The sequence below is a fragment of the Sardina pilchardus genome, chromosome 18 (assembly GCF_963854185.1).
Source record: "Sardina pilchardus chromosome 18, fSarPil1.1, whole genome shotgun sequence".
Classification (NCBI taxonomy): Eukaryota; Metazoa; Chordata; class Actinopteri; order Clupeiformes; family Clupeidae; genus Sardina; species Sardina pilchardus.
In genome coordinates, this window is record NC_085011.1 from 28,943,152 (window position 1) to 28,956,506 (window position 13,355).

At 47.3% G+C, this 13,355-nt stretch overlaps 1 protein-coding gene across 2 annotated transcripts in view; it reads left to right on the forward strand.

Annotated features, from left to right (window-relative positions):
* Positions 1-361: 361 nt before the first annotated feature.
* Positions 362-13,355, forward strand: part of jag1b (jagged canonical Notch ligand 1b) — a 33,501-nt gene continuing 20,507 nt past the window's right edge. For both annotated transcript variants that reach the window (XM_062519436.1, XM_062519437.1), the window contains exons 1-5: positions 362-695; positions 1,128-1,436; positions 9,048-9,105; positions 12,477-12,734; positions 13,205-13,265. In XM_062519436.1, coding sequence (XP_062375420.1) covers positions 624-695; positions 1,128-1,436; positions 9,048-9,105; positions 12,477-12,734; positions 13,205-13,265 — 758 coding nt within the window. In that variant the 5' untranslated portion in view covers positions 362-623. The remainder of the gene's footprint in view (positions 696-1,127; positions 1,437-9,047; positions 9,106-12,476; positions 12,735-13,204; positions 13,266-13,355) is intronic.

A 13,355-nucleotide genomic window follows, 5' to 3' on the forward strand; every position in this document is an offset into this window, starting at 1 on the left:
ATCTGAAAGTGGTTGAACTGATGACTAAATGTTTTTATGCTTACTTGATATTAGTATGCATAACGGCAAGGTGTTTTTTTGTTCCAACTCATCAGTTCCAGTTTGACGGATTAATATGTAAAATAACATAATATGAATCCCTAAAGCACTGAAATATATGTGTCTATTTCGTATGGTTTAACTCACAGTGGCTGTGCTTACATTAAGGTGAAAAAGACCTGTGTGTCCCAGAGAAGGGGCGGGCTCTGGCGCTTATAAACTAGCCGCCCCATCTTTTGAATATTAAACTGCACGCATGCGTTTGCCACCCCCATTAGCTGAACTCGCTCCATAGTTACTGCTAGATCTCAGTTGTGGACGGTGCTCGCATGGCTCCGGTGTAACGATTTCTCGCTGCTGTGAGGGAGAGAAAGTACTGAAGAACAACAGAACCATTTCAGAATCTAAATAGAAAACAAGTGCATAAAGGAGACTCATTTTTTGCGTTGGGAAATCTTTGGCGGTTTTTCTTTTCAAAAAGTTTTGCTCTCTGTCCTTGCATGTTTAAATCGGAGAGGAATATTAGTGCCGTGAGTCGGCCAGACGTCTAGTTACAGAGCAAGCGGCAACACCAACAAGACGGCATGATTTTGCGACGGAGATCAGTGTTTGCAGCTTTTTGCTATCATGCCTTTTTACTGTGTTTGTGTACGAAGGTATGTGGATCCTTATTACTACTGAAAAGATACAATTGGCAAAAGTATGAATCCTATTTTCCTCAGACGCTTTTTTACGCACAAGAAGAAGGAATTATGAAGGACTGATATTATTTCCCTCATATTAATGTACTTTTAGATGTTGCGCACAAACTAGATTTACAATCGTTTAGCTTGAACTTCAGATTGTCAGATCGACTGGTTTGCTGCCTTGTCTGATTTTTGTATGGGTATCCAGCGTAGGCTGATATTTATTTTGAGGGGAACAAGCACAGAAGATAACTTTCAACCGAGCTGCGTTTGACAGAGGTGCTCTGGCAAAGTGTTAGTTTGAGTGGTGCAGAGTCAAAAAATACGAACCTAAGCTGCGTTAATGTCTGTGTATGTCTTTCGTGTGTCTCTTTTCTCATCGATTTTGTTTTATTCTAACAGGTGTCTGACGCATCGGGACAATTCGAGTTGCAAATCTTATCGATGCAGAACGTGAATGGCGAATTGCAAAACGGCTTGTGTTGTGATGGGACAAGGAACGCGGAGGACCGAAAGTGCAACAGGGATGAATGTGATACTTATTTCAAAGTTTGTCTGAAGGAATACGTGCGTCGTGTCGCTGCAGTTGCTGGGCCTTGTAGTTTTGGAACTGGATCTACGCCCGCACTCGGAGGGAATACATTTTCTTCGAAAACCACTTTGAGGAATGAAAAATCCAGGATTGTCTTGCCATTCAGCTTTGCTTGGCCGGTGAGTACATGCTTGCAGGGTAACATGTCAAGCTAACATAGATCGTGTCTACACTGAGATATCTCCCGTACCTTATTGGCACTGCGACATGAGCACGGTAAACACACGTGGGATAGCGTGCAGTACTATATTAGTGAAGATGGTTAATCTTCTACTGTGAAATTTGTCTTCTAAGTTCTGTCTTGATAGTCGGCAGAATACATGATATACATTGCTGTGATCTAAAAGGCGTATTGACAACAGAATAGGAAGTTTGTTGCGTTGTTGGGAGTTCTGTTGACTGTAATCTACAACTTGGGTTGCTGTGGAAGGCTTTTTGGGACAGATGAACATTCCATTCTTGATCAATTTGTTGCCTTCACCCACAGGCTACAGATGAATAATTTGCAAGGGCATCTGCGTTATTCCAAGTAGTTCATTCCTGTATTTTGCGCCACGTATTTTTACATAATTGACTGCTGTTCCCTGAAACATTGCTTTGTGGCTGTTTTCAAGTACTTGCACTGATGTTTGGATGTAAATTGGTTTGATCATTTTTGTCAGCCAGTCAACGAGGGTATTTCAAAACATCAGTTAGCTAATGATTTGGCATTGCACTATTCGTACTATTTCATGCTGCGTAAAGTTACCTAACGGTTATTGGAGGCAGTTGGTCGTCTATAAGTTTCACCTCGGCATTAGAGGTCTCCCTGCCCTAGTAATAAAGAAAGGCGACCGTGCGCTGATCTGATGAAACAAAATCGCACAGCATGCAGTGCCTGTTGTTTCACCCCTTTGCTCGCATTAACTGTAAACGTTGTGCCCTCACCACAATGCAAATCAATTCAACTCGTTATTTGCGATAACTTCCCTACCGCCTCACTTGTAAGGTCACGGCGCTCACCTTAACAGCCGGAGATGTTATTGGCTCTGGCATTCGTGGTTGGAATCAGCTGCAGGGGGTGGGACAGGCATGAATCGTAGCCTTAAAGCGCTTGTTTTAGACGTATGACAATGTGCATCTCCCTCACATAAATCGTAAATTTCTAGCAGCAGAGCTGCCTCTCGATGGAGGCGTGCGCTCTCTCGCGCGCGATTCGCAGGTTCGGAGGAACTGAGCGGTGGATTAAACGGTCACTCAAGTTTACATGATGACATATCAATGGGATTGAGAATTAGGCTACGTATTTACCTATGACTGTGGATAATATGTCAGAGTCTTGGTCAGAGTTAAGCTCGCGTTCAGTATGTGCATATTAAGGCTAAACTTATAGCCCAAGCATGAGCGTGTCCAATTACATCGCATCTATTTATGTCTCTAACCTGCGGCGTCACCATTTATGCTTTTTTTTTTTTACAACTAGTTCAATAAAAGTTGTTGTGTGAAAAAATGAAATGTGGAAAATTACCTCGGACAGCAACCTTTTAAATGGACAACCTCTCGTTTCCTGCTCCAGAGAGTATTTTGGCCACATTCCCAACAACGCACAGCCATCTTTTCACCATGAGCTAAACTTGGCGCAAAATTTAAACAGGGTTTGGTTTGGTGTTAAGAGTCGCTTAGAATAAAGTAACGCGAGGAGGAGATATTCCATTTCGTGTTTCGGCACGCTGTGACATCATTTGTACCCACACACATACTTTGAAGCCACTCGAATATGTGCGTGCTCCAATCTTATAATTTAGTTGGTGACGTTTATCTGCCCGTGTTTATTGCAATTATTGTTGGACCACTGCCAGCTAAGACTTTTTTCCTCTCCCTTAAATTACTTCAATTCCCTGTGTGATGTGCTGGGAGGTAATTCATATCATCCATTGTGCTTCCCTTGAACTGATTGGTTGTTGCGGATGGATGGTGTTGCTGAGCAGGTGATTGGGCGGTTGGATGTGGTTCATAAAGTTCTTTTTTTTGGCCGCCTGGAGCCGGCCTCATGTCGAGGCTTGGGCTTTGTGAAAGTCACGCTTGGCTGAATCTTAGCTATTTCATCTCTTAACCTTGCCACCCTCTGTAACCGCCGCACTCTGTGCACTTGGCCGCAGGTTCCCAGGCCAGGTAGAGAGAGAGAGAGAGAGAGAGAGAGGAACCACCCAGCAGCTGCAAAGCATAGCCCCAGCTCGCCTCCAGAAAAACTGCAGTTTATGTTCATATCCCACATAAATAATGACCCTGTCATCCACTTTCCCCTGTTTCTTGCTTATTGGCTTCAGCAGAGTAGAATTTTTTTCTCTCTGCTTCTGTTACAGCATTGCTGCTGGGTGTGTACACTGTCGGCAATTTGGAGAGTGTGAGAGAGAGAGGGAGAGGTTTTTTTGGAAAGGCCACCCAGACAGAGCCAGGCCCAGCTAATATTAACCAGGGACAATGGCTTGCCCAAACTGGCCACAGCGAGGATTACGGAGCATAATGGAGTCAATCCAGGAATAATGCTCGCCCAGGGCAAGCAACAGGAAGCAGTGATGGACTCAGCAAAGATGCGAGAGGCTCCTAGACATACCGAACCAAGCGGTGACCTTGCCTCACATACCGGCAGCTTCAGCAGAATGGTGCTCACAGCAGCGTGCCCTAGTACAGCCGTGTATGGCTGGAGCGTAAAACGATTTGCCCCGTAGAGTGAGTCTCTGTGGATGGACTGCAAAATGATTTCCTCCCCCATATAATATGTGTGTCTGGATGGACCGCAAAAAAATATTTGTACTTAGTGTTGTCCATATGTGTATTGTCATTTAAAATCAACCGCACTCTCTTTTTCACTCTATTGACTTCTGAAATCTGTTGTTTATATTTTGGTTTCCCACTCAGACTAAGAGTGACTGGTGTAGCCCTGCCACCCATCTGTGTTTACGGGCTGGTGAGGTGACTTGTCTGAGAGACACATGCCCTGAGGGAAAGGGCTACTGGCAGTTGAGCTTAATGACATGTTTGCTTTCTATAGTGCGGTCTGAAGCGACACTTATGTGCAAATTGCTCCAGTCAAGGAGAGCAGGATGGCATTCTCATGTTCCCTCCTCAGAGCTGAACAAGTGTGTGTGTGTGTGTGTGTGTGTGTGTGTGTGTGTGTGTGTGTGTGTGTGTGTGTGTGTGTGTGTGTGTGTGTGTGTGTGTGTGTGTGTGTGTGTGTGTGTGTGTGTGTGTGTGTGTGTGTGTGTGTGTGTGTGTGTGTGTGTGTGTGTGTGTGTGTGTGTGTGTGTGTGTGTGTGTGTGTGTGTCCTGGAGATGTCATTTTATAACGCAGTGCGATTAGCGTGTCTGTGGCCATCGAAAACATGGTCTGGTTCTGGTGCTGCTTGTCTGTTTCGTCTGATCAGTGGCCGTTACTCTACATGGGTTTGCTCTCAGAGAGCGGAGTTGGAGAGAGGGAGAGGAGTGAGTTGGCCCTTGAGCTGCGTGTGGCTCTCAAGAGTTGTCTGTGTTCCAGTCGAAACCGAAAACCCTGCTAGCCAAACCCTCAGACGCCAGCGCTTTGCTTTCCACCTTTGGCGTTGTCACGTTCCCGTCGTTCATGAGTCCCTTCACCCTCTCTCTCTCTCTCTCTCTCTCTCTCTCTCTCTCTCTCTCTCTCTCTCTCTCTCTCTCTCTCTCTCTCTCTCTCTCTCCTCCCTCCTTCCCCCAGTCTGGCTGTCAATTAGGTGGCACAGTCCGATGGAATATGTGCGAACTGCTGAGTGACAAAAGCCTGATATCAGGGAAGGCGCTTCTTATCTCGTCACAGAGGACCCAGGAAAGGCCCTCGTCAAGAGGTCCTCACCGAGGAGACCCTCCTTATCTGCTACCCCTGTTTTAGTAGGAATCTCACATGGGGAAAAAACAAGCAGGTTCTTCCCTGGTTATCAGAATAGGCCACAAAAATAGGCCTGGAAGAAAAGGGCCTCAGTGGTTGAATCTGTAGGTAATGATGGGGAATCTCAGTGGCATCCATTTTAAGTGTTTATTAACTGTTATCACTTCAGATCTGGACGCAGGTGATTAATAACTCTGGAAGACAGGTTCCCAAAGTCCCAGGCCTTGTTACACCTTGTGGTAGGAGGCAGGTGATTTCACTGACATTAGCGAGCCAATATAGCATATGACCTCTTCAAAATACTTGTCTTGCTGGAGTGTATTGCTGAATGTGTTTCTTTTTTTGGGGGACGGTAAGAAATCAGAGCCAACCCCCCCCCCCCACACACACACACACACACACACACACACTCCCCACCCACAAAACAGAAACAAAAAAAAGTGTGTAAACTTGGGTTCAGACATGGCTCATTTGACAGTTCACTGACTCCTCGAGCTCTGGCTATTCTCATAGGGGAGACACTTTACAGGAAGTTCTGCTCTCACAGACACTCTCAGGCCTTGTTTATACTGGGCAGCTCACTAGGAGGAGGAGGGGATGGTGGGCTGTGTGTGCGTGTGTGTGTGTGTGTAGGGGGGGGGGGGTCATGGAGAGAGAAATGAGTAAATAGCTGGGTGTCCGTAAGCAGGCTGCTGAGAAGAGCTGGGAAGGCCTCGCGGGCGGGCAGGCAGGCGGGCGTTTATCAGATGCTGTCGCCGCCGCCGCTGAACTGGGCCCCCACTGACCAGTCAGTCCCGTCCGATAAGGTCGCGTTTAACGCCTGGCGTCGACACAGAGTAAGGGAGCCGCTCTCAGTGGAGGGAGCAGAGAGACTGGTTGGGTGGGGTGGGGTGGGGTGGTGTGGGGTGGGGAGGATGGAGCAACGGGGGTGGAGTGTGTGTGTGTGTGTGTGGGGGGGGGGGGTTGGTGAGTTCAAAGAAGACGGAGGGGTCAGTAGCGAGCATGGGAAAAATGAACCTGGCGGCAGCAGGCATTCGGAGCTGATAAGCAGGTAGTGAGTTATGGAGTGAGATGAATGGGGCAGGCTTGCCTTGCCCTGCCGTCCACTCCGGTCCAGCACTTTTCTGGAAGTCTGCTACCGACTTGCATCGTGTGCCGCCGGCCAACACACAAGTGCAGTCTCAAAGTGGCTTTCGAGTTTCGAGAGCTTTTATTTTTAGTATTTCCATGTGAATTTATTCTGTTGTGCTTGACGCGCGGCTTTGTTTTGATTCGTCTGACAGGTGATTTGCTGATGACTCATGTTTGGCTTTGTCTCCCCCGTATTCTTTTTCGCTACGGATTTGTAGAAAAGGGACCGGTCGCTCTCATGCCTAGGCTTGTCCAAACTGTACTCTGAAGTATTTTCCCAGGCATTATGCCCTGTCTTATTCGGCGAAGATGAACTGAGTGGGTAGGCAGTGAGATTTCACTGGGGAACTGCGCCTTTTCTTTCTCCAGTGCACTGTACACAAGCCTGCTACATTGATTGATGAGGTGATTTGATGAGGTGAATAGAGCACACAGTGTTCGCGAAAGTAGGCTAATGTGACTATATGGACACATGAGCTTGTTTGGTCTTTTATCATTAGCGACAGCCATATCAGTAGTTCGGCACACAGCTGTTTCCCCTCTCAGAATAGCTCGGCTTCATTAGCCACAATCTCTGCTTTTTGCTGAATAGCTGAGGCTGATTGGTTGAGATTAGGGGACTTTTTTTTTTTTTTTTGGTTTGCCTGATTGCTGAGTGCCAGTGTAGCAGCCCATGTAAGGTAGAGAGCCATCTTTGTGGAGCGGGGTTGTGAAGAGTGTCTGAGTGGGGCTAGCGTGTCTGTGCAACGGAGGGCCTGACCTTGCCAGTGCTCTGTGAGCCACCATCTTGATTATTTTGGAAATTCCAGCGAGTCCATCTTGGAAGGAGAGAGAGTGGTGTGTGAATGTGACAAGTAGGTGCTGGAAGTGGATGCCTTGGCACTGCGAAGAGACACACAGGCACACACACACACACACACACATTGAAAAAGAGAGCGAGATAGACAGAGACACAGACGCACACACACACAGATAGACAGACATGGAGAGAGGCAGACAACCACACACACATGGAAAAAGAGGCACAAATACAGACACACACATACACACACAGAGGAAGAGAAACACACACACACAGAGAGACACACAACCTCTGTGTCTCTCTGTGCTCCTGTGGGGCAGTATTGCTGGGCTCTCTCTAGCCCTGTTACCTGATATCAGTGAGAGCTGTGATGACCTTAAGTCAGACAAAGCGTTTCAGAAGTGCTGAAGTGAAGCCAGATCCTCTAGAGATCCCATCCTGCATGAGAGTCACACTAAAAGCCTCCCCCTCTCTCCACACACACACACACACACACACACACTCAAACACAAACACTATTATTTAGATCCCTTCTCAAGACTGGTCTGGTTGCTTACACAGGTAAAAGAAGAAAAACTTGTGTAAGATCCATTAATCATAAAATTAAGTGTTTGTGTGCTGTGTGTGTGTTCTCCAACTTTCTCTGCTCCAGTGAGTCCTTAGTATTCTCTGGGAAACACTGTAATGCTTGAACACTGTCAGCCTACAGGTGTGTGTGTGTGGTGCGAGTGTGGTGTGCGTGTGTGTGTGCGCGCTCTATCAACCAGCTGGCTAACCGGCTTAGAGGAGGATGACAGGCGTGACAGGAGTGAGCCACGCGGTGACATCATCGTCTTATCTGCTGTCATACCTCTGTTCACACACCCTGAGATATGAAGATAAGCGTTTCCTTTTGATGTGTCTACCACTTTCACTGACACTGAAAACACTGCCCGTGTTTCTCTTCAGGCCCTGTGCACGGGATGGGTGTCATTGTAGCGTCATATAGGCATCATATAGACGTTGTTGTGCGCTGAAGTGGGTGATTCCATAGTCTATGAACGATGAAATCGTTAGGGTGTGCCCTAACTGAGCAACATCAACTTGACTTATGCTGGGTCAGCTCAAAGTAGACATTGAAATGGAATAGCGTCGCTTTGACTAAAAAGTTTTTTTGGCTACTGTTGACATTGACATTTGTTCACTTAGCTGACCCTTTCATCCGACGTGACTTACAAGTGCAGAGCAACGGCTTATTCTTGTGGATGTTTAATTTGTTAATGAATGGTTGTGTCGCTGCCTTGTGTGGCTGGAGAAGATAACAAGGTAAGGTGTAGAGGTAGGAGAAGGATGCTTTGAGATGCTTTGAGATTAGAGATGCGAGCTCGGAGACTGACCGTTCGACGGGAGGTGTCAGACGGCGTCCTGCTGTGTGCAGGGGAGCGTCCTGTTGAGCCGGGGGACCTGTGCCGGTGCGTGCTGTCCGGCCATTTGAGATTTTAAGAGGATTAGCGATGACAGAGATGATTGTGCTTCATCTTCTCTCTCTCTCTCTCTCTCTCTCTCTCTCTCTCTCTCTCTGTGCTGTTCTTCTCATCACTCTGCCTGTGGGCTAAGCTACTGCAGTGACCTTCATTTAAGGTCTTTTAAAAAAAAAAAACTAAAAAAACCCTCTAAACCTTTAGGATGGTTCAAAGAAGGGTCACCTTGCAGCTGAACTTGCACACCATGACGAGGAGGAAGGCGTGTGCATTTTTGTGGCTAAGCTAAATCGGTGCCTCCCTATGCCTGCGAGCGCTGATTGTGCCTGAGCTCGTGAGAAACTGCGGAGTGCGGGAATGCGGGAGTGCTTCCTCATGTGAACTCTGAACTCCTCATTGATGTTCTGCATTGTGTTGTGGTTGCTGTGTCTGACCTGTCATCTTCTCTTGCTTCCCATAGAGATCTTATTCGTTGATAGTGGAAGCCCTGGACTTTGATAACGACACTACGAGTGGAAGTAAGTATCAGGCTGTACTTTTTCTTTGCACGTCTTTTTTGAGTTTTTGTTTCTCTTTTATTCTTCAAACACCCTTGCACATTTGCCCCAACTCTTGCTCACAGTCATGTTCACACACAGACACACTCACGGAGGGATGGACTGACACGGACACACACAGAGGGACACACACAGAGGGACACACACACACACACACACTTAGGCTTAATCTTTTGGGAGCCGCTCTGGTTAACACCAGAAATGGAAGTTTATTTTTCCGGCCTCCCTCCCTCTCCCTCTCTCTCTTCCTCCCTCTCTCTCTCCCTCCTGTCAGCCCTGTAGCCACTAAAGCAAGTGTGCTGACAGGTGTCTGCAACAGCACAGGACGAGGAAGAGGAAGGCAGGAAAGAAAGAGTTGGGTCGGTTGTGTGTGTGAGGGGGGGTTACTGGTGTGTGTGTGTGTGTGCATGTGTGTGGGAAGGAAAGGAGGCCTGCTGGGGTGAAAGGCCTCGCATGCTTATGAAAATGTTTTCAGATGCCTTGACGACTGACGGCAGGTGCCGCAGGCCGGCGATGTACACTCTCACTGTCGCCGTGGCGTTGCTCTGTACGCATCTGTCTCCCCGCTCCAACACCATAAGCTCCACAGCTCAACACTACGCCACAGAGACAGTTTTATTGCCTGTGTGTGTGATAGAGAGAGACTGTGTGTGTGTGTGTGTGTGTGTGTGTGTGTGTGTGTGTGTGTGTGTGTGTGTGTGTGTGTGTTTTGTATTAAGAGTGGTGTTGGATATCATTGAGTTTGATTGTTAGGCTATGTGCAGAGCAAGGCTATGACTGTGATGAAAGTTTAACATGGTTTCTGTTGTCGTCGAGAAAAAATTGGTTTTAGACTTTTGTCATAGTTGTGTAAGATAAGTCACACAAATTGACCTTCTCCCATCTGTGTGTATCTTTCTTTTCAAATATCTTTCCAGTATAATTTGTGTCATTTGTGTTTTCTTTGGTTGAAAATGATTCAAAAATACTGAAAAACATCATGCACAATACTTAAAAACCCAAGTACATTGGAATATGCCCAGTGTTCCCTATTACGATATTTCCCGTAAATCTATTTTTCTGATATAATTTTATTTAGGCCTAAGTGTAGGGTCCCTTTTCATTGTTTCGTTGTGTTCTTTTGGTTTGAGAGAGCTCAGCTGGGGTCAGTTGGTGGTTTTAGAGTGCTTGTCTGAAGTAACTGACTGCAGGCTTTACTAGGTCCCTACTGTCGGCTGTTTGTTTGTCATCTTCCAGTAGTCCATTAGGATGACTGTGTGAATAAGCCCAATTAGAGACCAGCAGCCCTCTTTAGAAACACTCTTCCTCCTCCTCCTCCTCCTCCTCCTCCTCCCCCACTATTATTACTAGCACACAAACTAAACTCTCTCTCTCTCTCTCACTCACTCACTCACTCACTCACTCACTCACTCACTCACTCACTCACTCACTCACTCACTCACTCACTCACTCACACTCACTCACTCACTCACTCACTCACTCACTCACTCACTCACTCACTCACTCACTCACTCACTCACTCACTCACTCACTCACTCACTCACTCACTACACACACACACACACACACACACACACACACACACACACACACACACACACACACACACACACACACACACACACACACACACACACACACACACACACACACACACACACACACACACACAGAGACTTCTAGGAAGTGCTAAGAGTTCAGGAGAAGTTACGTGGAAGTTCCGCTCTCGGTGGCAGATAGTAACAAAATGACAAAACTGTTATGAAACCTGCAATATGAAACATTTGTGTTCGCTCACCCAATCGTCGACTCTCACTTCGCATAGAGGCACACTGAGCTTTCACTTTTTTCACTGAACGGCCTAAAAATCTACACCGCAAGCGCTGGATGTCTTGGCCTTAGCTTGATGTTTTGGAGAGTAGTGGTGGCCCCCTGTTATGTTGACCGCTCATCCTCACCTCCTGGCGAAGTGGCCGGGGCAGCAGGTAGCGGGGACGTGCTGCTTGGCACGGGCCACAAGCCAGAGCTTGCTGGTGAAATGCCCCAGGGAGCTGCGGGATTCCTTAGGGCCCCGAAAGAGAACGTCTGGCGTGATTCCGTCAGGCCGCTGGCTCCCGAGCATAGTAAACACACACACACACACACACACACATGCACGCACAGACACGGGTCATCCTACGGATTACATCATCCTCCCACAGCACACTCCTCTCACTCGTCTCACACACACACACTAGCTTACTCACTGATTGAGGAGTAGAAGTTGTGTAGGTGTGGGTGTCTGTCTGTGTCTGTCTCTATCTGCCTCTGTTTGTGTCTCTCTCCCTGTCTGTCTGTATATATGTGTGGGTGTGCATGAAAGTAACAGATCGAGAGATGACAAAATGACTTGTGGTTCCATTTCACAGAAGTGTGAAGCAACATGCGAGGTGTTGGCCCTGTGGTTTCTCTAAGAAGACTAGAAAGCTGAGCCAGTTTATAGCGTTGTTGCGGTAGAGGAGTGTTGCTAAATGTTGCTATAGATACCGTGTTTGTGTCTGTTGTGGTCGTCAGGTGGGTGGTGTTTAGGGTCGGTGTGAGTGACAGACCTGTCAATCTGTGTCTGGTTGATTATAGATCAGATTTTGTGAAATGGTTTTTGAGTTACGGTGTAGTGGGCTTGTCGACTGTGAATTATGAGGACATTTAACATTCCATTGTCTTGAGTCATGTATCACAAAGCTCATTAGAGACGTGTAGTCTTCTGTTTTGGTCTGGGGGCCTGTGTAAGGAGAAAGCCACATTCAGACAGGAAGAGACTAGCAGTGTTTTTGTGGCGAAATGTCACACAACAAATCTCAGCGTTTGAGGCAGCAACAAGCAGTGGGCGTCAGGCGAATTGTGCTGCGTCTGGATTCTGGACGAGGCTTAATGATGTTTTCAGTAGACAAAATAAGTGTTGCTCTGCTACAGGTAGCTCCTGAATGTTCAGTGTCAGCTTGATTGACGATGAGCAATTGGCCCTGAAGAACAGAGTGATAGACGGATACACAGATGGATTAGAATGACCGACTTGCACTCATTGGTCGTCATGCACCACTGCACTGCACTGCACTTGCACTGGCGGCCAGGTTTAGGATGTAGAGGAAGTGAAAAGTTTGGCTCCATAACACAATATTGCATTTATAACAATAGCAGTAACCCAATTGCAACTTCACTGAATAAATTAATGTTTATTATGAAAAGTCATTAAAATGGTGGATATTGCTTTTTGGAGCCAAACTCTACAGTATCTATCTGTCTGTGTGTGTGACTGACTTGTGCCTTGGCATTCTGTGTGTGTGTGTGTGTAGGCTCCTTGGGGAAGACCATCGAGAAGGCCCTGCATTCGGGCATGATCAACCCCAACCACCCGTGGCAGAAGCTTTCCCACAACGGCAACGTGGCCCAGTTCGAGTACCAGATCCGGGTCACTTGCGACGAGCACTACTACGGCTTCGGCTGCAACAAGTACTGCCGACCCCGCAGCGATTTCGTTGGGTATTTCAACTGCGACCACAATGGCAACAAGACCTGTCTAGACGGATGGTCAGGTCGCGACTGCAGCAAAGGTAGGTTGAGCTGACCACCACACTGCCATGCTGTCTCGGCTGTTTTTTGGGCTCTGTGTTTGGCTGAACACAAGAGAGGGGGTTAACTGTATAAGCAATGTATTGGTGTGTGTGTGTGGAGGGGGGGGGGGGGGGGGGGGGTTGGTATTTGGGGAGGTGTTGCCACTTTTGAATTAATCATCACTGCTGTCAATATGTAGCTAGTGTTATTGCCTGCTGCCCAAGTGGAAGTTGCTCTCATCTGTGGCTAAAATCGTGTGAAATCGGAGTTGGCTGAAAGTAAGTTACTGAGTGGGGGATTTAGAAGATTTTCCTCCGCATTCCACAAATGTTCCCACGAGTGTGTCGGCAGACTCAACGTAGAAGCCCTGGCATGGGGCAGATCACACTCGAATCTCTAATTCCCCTCTCCCCCTCCCCCTCTCCCTCTCTCTCTCTCTCTCTCTCTCTCCCTATCTCATTCTCCTCAGCTATTTGCAAACAAGGCTGCAGTACTGAGCACGGTGACTGTGAGCGACCAGGTGAATGTCGGTAAGTCACTCACAACAATCTCCTTGTCCTGCTGCCATGACCTCTGCTCCATTTAGGACATAGTGCTGCTCTCTGCGAACATTACTTAAC